This window comes from Taeniopygia guttata, chromosome 29, assembly GCF_048771995.1.
Source record: "Taeniopygia guttata chromosome 29, bTaeGut7.mat, whole genome shotgun sequence".
NCBI classification, from domain to species: Eukaryota; Metazoa; Chordata; class Aves; order Passeriformes; family Estrildidae; genus Taeniopygia; species Taeniopygia guttata.
Window position 1 is genome coordinate 4402137 of NC_133054.1, and position 7043 is coordinate 4409179.

Sequence of the window (7043 nt, forward strand, 5' to 3'; positions counted from 1 at the left end):
CCAGCTAAACACAAATGCCTGCTGGATTCTGCTGCAGCTCTAGGCAGGTGCTGACAGGAGCTTGTGTGAGGGAGCAGAGCTCAGGGACCTCTCTCTTGTATGAGCTTCGTATCCAAAATCTTGGATTCCTTGAAGCCCTTGAAGACAAAGAGAACTAGAAGTCGTGCCAGCCCTGCAGGAACACGCTGGACTTCCTTTATCCTTCCTCCAAGCTCAATAAAGCTCCTCGGCAGAGGAAGCCGTGTTGGCTCCCCCCACACGACAGTTCTGCTGAATTTAAAGGTCGTGGAGTGCCTGCTGAGAAAACGTGGCTAATAAAAGGCACAGAAACAAGTGCAGTGCCAGCAGATTAAATTCCCCTTGTAAGACACTGAGCAGAGGCTTTAGAGCCCTGGAAAGGTCACTCAGTACGGGGCTCCTTTAAAGACATACTGGAACAAGGCAAGTCTGGGAAAAGCAGCTGGGAAGAGATGAATAAAATCCCAGTGTGTCCTGGGAAGCCCCAGATGTCAGAGGAGGGGAGGCCTGGGAAGTGTGGGGCACAGTGTGGTCCTGGCCTGGCTCCTGCTGGCCCCAGGTGAGGACTCTGGACCCGGCTCAATGTTGCAATCCCAACCCGCCACAGTCCTACGGCCAAATTTTAATCCTGGAACCGTTGCTGAGACAAAGCAAGTGGGACACTGTGTGACGTTGGGGCTAAACAGGGACCTACAGGGACGTTCTTGTTGTTTCTGGGACAGCACAGGAGGGTGCAGAGCCAGGAGGGAACGGACAGTGCCCTGTTCTGAGCGCTCAGCAAGTCCAGCAGGCACCAGCCCAGCAACAGTGATGCACTGGAGCCACAGAACAAGGAGAGCATCTCCTATCTCCTCTCCATGTTTATTATTATTTCAAAGAAACACTGCTAGTCAGAGACCCCTTGGCTCTGGGACTTGAACGGGGGAGAACAGGAAGCCTTGCAGCGCTCCAGGCCAGGCAGGATTAGTGACCACTGGACACTCTGGCCTGAGCAAACACCACCAGCTTCAGAGGAGCAGAGGGACATGTGGCACCTGTCTGGACAAGGGGCAAATTTCAAAGGCTCAGTGTGAGGCCCAAGACCTCTGTCGTGTCCTGGGATGCTGGACATCTCCATGTACCTCTTGTGGGTCATATGCCTGTTCCTGCCCCTGTGCCAGAGGGCAGTTTGCAGCATCCCCACATGAGGGAAAGCAGGAGACCTCCTTCCTCAGCTCCTGGACAGCCACACATGGAGGCACAGAGCAGTCTAAAGCACAGGCTGAAGTGAGCCAGAGGAAGGCAAAGTGAGGAATTACTTAACAGCAACGTGACTCAGGTGCCTTGTGGTGACCCACCTGCCTGCTGTGCAGGTACAAGGCAGGGATCACATCAGCCGCTCACACAGATTCAGGGGCAGTTGGTCCCTGGCAGTGCCAAGTCCCAGAGGTCAAACTGAGACAGGGAGAGCAGTCAGCAGGCATGGAATTAGCACAGGCAAACCTGTGACAACAGGGGAGCTCCCCAGGGCTGGGGCCGGGTCTGATGGAGAGAGCAAAAGCTCTAAATAAACAAGCTCCAGAGTGTCCCTGGGTCAGCAGGAGCAGCTGGGGGAAAGCAGCACGTGGCTGGGTGGCAAGGAATGCCACTGTCTCTGCTGGTGCTGCTTAGAAAGATCCTCAGTGCCTTTGGAAGTCCTGAGAGCTGCACTCATGAAGTGGAACCTGGCAGGGGACTGTGCCCTCTCCACCAGACAGGGAATGCAAAAGCAGCAGCAGGTAGGGAAAGGCTGTTGTCACCCAGCGTGGCTCCATGGGGCTAAGAGGGACACTGTTTTCCCTGCCAGGCAGTGCCCAGCCCTTATCTGTCATGATGGCCTGGCAGAATCCTTCTAAGAGCTGAATCCACTGCGAGGAAGTGGAAGGAGGAAGATGCTCAGCCCTGCTCAGGGCAAACCTTAGCAGCAGCAATTAAACTAGTTCTTCAAAGAGAGGAAGAGGTCAGCAGGTACCTCTGTGCCAGGCTCAGTGTCCAGGGCAGTGTCTGGGGCTGGGGAAGGGAACCTTTGCTCTTCCAGCAGTTTGCAAAAGCTCCCCGGAGACCTGGACTCCTTCCAAGGCTGTGGCAGCAGGTTAGGTTGGTGTGGGCAGGAGCTCTCAGCACATCTCGGCAGGATCTGTGGTCAGCAGGCAGAGCCCCTTACATGTGCTCAGGGTGGTTCTGGAGACACGTGATGAAGTCCGTGACAGGTTTTCCCTCGTAGCAGATCTGATACACAGCAGTGAAGAGGGGGAACCTGTGAGCAGACAAAGAAAGTCACCACAGATGGCAGAGTCAGAGCACCTCGACTTCTGTCATGGCATGCAGGAGCAGATGGCCCAATGGCACTGTGCCCCATCCAACAGGCCACTCCTGCCCAGCTGGTGGGGGCTTTCCCCTCCTGCTGCTCCTGAAAACGTCCCAGCCCCACCCCAACGAAGCACAGAGATTCCAGCACTCACTTCTCCACTGCATTCTTGCTCTTGAGGATTCGATGCAGCTCAGCAGATGTCTGGGGACCCTGCAGCTTCTGCCCATTCAGCATCTCCTTCTCCAGCTGCTCAATGGGCTGAAACAAACCAGCAGTGAGAAGCTGCTCTGCTGCTGCACCACGTTCCTGGCCTGGAGCTGGGCTGCAGCACTAGCCAAGCACAGACAGATCCCACAGTGCTAAGGGGGATCACCTCCCTGCCTGCTCACCAGGTTGATGTAGGAATCATAGAATCATGGAATTCCTGAGTTGGAAGGAACCCACAAGGATCATCCAGTAGAACTCCTGGCTCCACACAGACACCCCAACAACCCCACCCTGTGTCTGAGAGTGTCATCCAAACACCCCTTAGGCTCTGGCAGCCTTGGGGAACCTGTTCGGTGCCCGACCACCCTCTGGGTGAAGAACCTTTTGCTGATATCCCACCTAAACCTCCCCTGACCCAGCTTTATCCACACACTGATCAGCCACTTCCAGCTCTGCTCACCTTCCCAGTCTTGGCAAAAGCCTCGGCGACCTTGCGGTTGCGACCCCCATAGCAGGTGGTGATGAGGTCGGCAACACCACAGCTCTCCAGGAAGGTGGAGGAGGTGACAGGGCCCTTACAGAAGAGTTTGGCAAAGCCAATCATCTCCATCAGGCCCAGGCGGATCACGGCAGCCTTTGTGTTGTCACCGTAGCCAAGCCCATCACAGAAACCAGCTCCTACAGCCACCACATTCTGGAAAACAATGGCAACATGGAGGGATCTCTTCTCAATGGAACTCGGGGCTTGGCTGCATCCGTGAGCAGCCTGTGTCATCCCAAGTGCCGGCTGTGCCAGTGCCCATCACCCCTCCTCCCCGAGCTCCCTGCAGAGCACCAGGCTCTGCTCACCAAGCCCTGCACACCCACCTTGAGAGCTCCACAGATCTCTACAGTGTCAGCTTCCTGCACCACCGACACACGGAAGTTGGGGGTCTGCATCAGGTCCTTCAGCATCTGCCCATGCTTCATGTTCTTGCAGCCTGAGGAGACAAAGGGATGAAGAAGAAGATGATGGGGAAGAGCCACGAGGTAGGTCCATGCTCTCCTGAAGGTCATCCAGTGGGAGGAACCTATTGCCCAACCAATGTTGCAAAACATTCGCAGGTCCACACAGAGTCAGGCACATGCTGCCTGACAGATAAGCAATGTTCAATTTTGACATTCCCAGAAGAAGGGACAACCCATGCTGCTGTGTCAAGCAAGACAGAAAATACTTTCTGAATGCTCAGTAGGTTAAAGGCATCTTCAAAGGTTGCAAATTTGGGGTTGCAGCTTTCTGTCTTGGTTGTCCCTGCAGGGTCCTTTGTGCTTGCAGGGGTTATGGGCTCTGCTCCACCTCTCCAGCCTCCTGCCCAGTGTGTTTGCTGTTGTTTAATAAAACAGACACTTTGAATGCCACAACTTCTGACCCAGCAAACGGTTCTGTTTGTTTTGGCTCTGTGCACAGTCCCCAACAGTGTGGAGGATGTTGAAACTGTCACCAGATGAACTTCCAAGCAGCCCTGGCTGACAATAACATGAGATCCAGGTGGGCATCCTATGAAGCCCAAGGAAATCAAGGATGGAAATTATTCCTAAAGGGTCTCTTGTTGCCCACCCCTTTAATTTGTGCCAGGCAGCTGCCTGATGCTGGCTCCACGCTGGCAGGAACTTTTAGTTGCACAACTCTGCTGTTAATGAAGCGAGTGATCCCATCACAAGCCCTGGGAATGAGCTCAGCCAGCTCCTATGGAGTCTCCTGTCTTCCCAGGGAACAGGGCCAGTTCACCCAAGGCAGCAGGAGTTTGAGCTGCACCATACTCCACCCTTTGCCTCTTCCTGCTAATCACAAATGAAAGCTGCTAACGAGGAAGGCTGTTGGCTCCTTACCGATGGTGGTTTCACAGAACTTCTCTTCTGCCACTTCATTGGCAATATTGGCCCCCATGAGCACGTTCATTTCTATTCCCAGTTTCTCATGGATGATGTCTGAGATCAGCCTCAGCCCATCTGGTCCTTCATCCACGCCCTGGGGGACAGCCAGGGACAGACATCACAGAATCAATTACACTGGAAAAGATCTCTAAGGACACTGAGTTCAACCTTTGACTGAACACCACCTTGCCAACCAGACAATGAGCATCTGCCCCTCCTGGACACCTGCCCTCCATCCCAATCCTGCCATTCCATGTGCTGCAGTGCTCCAACTGATTCTGACATGCAAAGCTGTGCCCCGCTCCTCTCAGCACCTGAGATCTCCCATATGCACTCACCCTTCTCCACCAACATCTCAAAATGCCCACAAAGACTCTGCTCCCACTTCCCTTCTTCCCCCCACTGCCCATTGCTGTTCCAAAGTCCCTGGATTCCCTTAGCAGCCTCTCCAAGCCAGGCTGCTCCCAGCTCCCCTGCCTTGGCACCCTGGCGAGTGCTGCTCCTGCTCACACCTTGATGAGTGACATCCCAATGGCCTCTTTCTTCACGTGGCCCTTGAGCTGGTCACAGACTTTGCCGATGAACTGGTGAGGCACCACAAACAGGAGGACATCAGCCCCTGCACAGGCTTTGAGTAGGTCTGGCTCTGCCACCTGAATAGAGTGTGACTGTTGTTAGGAACTGGGAAGATGGATGGGAAGGAAGGGCCCAAAGTCACCATGCCGAGGTCCCTGCCAGCAGAGGGGCTGGAGCAGGGTGGGATGATGCCAGCCCAGAGGCAGCCACATGGCCTCCGGCCCAGCCTGTGGGATGCCAGAGCAGGGTCAAAGGTGGGCAGTGAGAGCAGCCAGGGCTGCAGCTCATCCAAGCACAGATGAAGGTCAGCGGGAGGGCATAACTGAGCCCCGCACAGCCCGGTGCATTCCCTGCCTTCACATCCCGGGGTTGCAGCAGCCCCCAGAGCTGCTGGCCTCTCCCCAAAGCCTGGCAGTCAGCTCTGCCCCTTGGAGAGACTGCTGGCACACACTCACCACGTTGGGGGGCAGCTTGTGCCCCGGCAGGTACTTGACATTCTCGTGCTCCGTGTTGATGATGTCCGTGAGCCGCCGGCCGCCCACCTCCTCCTCCAGCACCCACATGTTCACCTGGCTCTCGAAGCTGCTCAGCCGAGCTGTGTTGCTGCCGGCGATCTTGGCGATGGCCGAGCCCCTGCGAGGGCAGAGGGAGGCCGTGGTTGCGGGCACTGGGGAGCCCAGGGCACCGCAGGTCACGCTGTGACCGGCAGGAATGGGGACGGCTGGCACCGGGGGGGACAGGGACCGCGCTGTGCTCGCCGAGGGGACCCGCGTGCCCGGCGCTCACCAGTTGCCAGAGCCCACGATGCAAACTTTCTTGCCACCCATGGTGCCGAGAGTGGGGCACTGCGGGCTCGGAACCCGCCTCTGCTATTTCAAGGCTGCCCGGAGCAGGGGCGGCCCCGGCCCGCCCCCGGCCCCGCCTCGCCCCGGGGGCACCGGGCACCGCTCCGTGCGCGGCAGGTGCAAAGCGCTGCCCTGGAGCAGCTCAGATCCCCCAGAACCAGGAGTCACAGAATCCCCTGAGCTGGAAGCGACCCACAAGGATTGGCGAGTCCAAGCCTGGCCCTGAACAGAACACCACAACCATCCCAAACGCCCCTTGAGCTCTGGCAGGGTCAGGGTTGTAACCATTGCCTGGGGAGCCTGTTCAGTGCTTGAGCACCCTCTGGGGGAAATACCCTTTTCCTAATATCCATCCCACCCCCGTGACACAGCTCCAGCCGTTCCCTGGGGTCCTGACACTGTCCCAGAGAGCAGGGATCAGAGCTGCCCCTCTGCTGCCTCTCCTGAGGAAGCTGCAGACCCCTTGGCAGAGCACTCACCAAGCTGACTCCCGACTATTGAGCCATCCCGCATAAAACCATTTCATTGTCCCACTCTTGCTAAGAAGTGTCATTTCCCCCTCAGGGAAGGAGCAGGAACTGCCCGATGCAGCCCCAGGTCTCAGCTCCTGCCCCCACCACAGCCAGCAGCACTTTTCCCTTCACACAGAGGATCTTTCCCCTGCCCCAGGGGCTCCCAGGTCTGCAGCAAAGCAGTTACATTTTATAAGCAGGGTGAAGAGAATAAATACCCTTCTGGGTAATTTTAAACTCTTTGTGTGTAAACTGTACTACAGTTTTCTTCAAATTCTGCCCTACTCCCTTGGGATGTCCAACAGGCTGCCAAAATCCAGCCAAGTGGACACGAGGCAGTTCAGGATTTATTAGCATTAACCACTGGATTTCCAGCTTTGCTCAAGTTATTTTGTTTACCACAAAGCACTTTGCAAAGGCTTAGCAGAGTCTGCAAGCTGGGAGATCCCTCCATGAAGGACTCCCTATAAAAGGCCAAAATATGAAGAACATTTTCTCTGCAGCCACTTAACCCTGCTGGCTTTGATGGCTTTGAAAAGAAGAACAAAGCAGAGATAATCGTGTCCCTTCCTTGGGAGTCAACAGGCTCATCCCCCATGGCAGCTGGGAGAGTGCAAGCTGTCAGCATGGAAGGAGGACAGC

The 7043-nt window shown here is 56.0% G+C and overlaps 1 protein-coding gene across 1 annotated transcript; it reads right to left on the minus strand.

Annotated features, from left to right (window-relative positions):
* Positions 1-860: 860 nt before the first annotated feature.
* On the minus strand, positions 861-6891 carry GPD1 (glycerol-3-phosphate dehydrogenase 1). Its single transcript, XM_072919586.1, has 8 exons — positions 5831-6891; positions 5500-5677; positions 4981-5121; positions 4424-4562; positions 3422-3534; positions 3015-3248; positions 2499-2605; positions 861-2293 (listed from the first exon to the last, which is right to left on the minus strand). Exons 1-8 carry the CDS (start codon positions 5869-5871, stop codon positions 2197-2199), a joined length of 1050 nt encoding a protein of 349 aa, XP_072775687.1. The 5' UTR covers positions 5872-6891; the 3' UTR covers positions 861-2196.
* Positions 6892-7043: the final 152 nt, after the last annotated feature.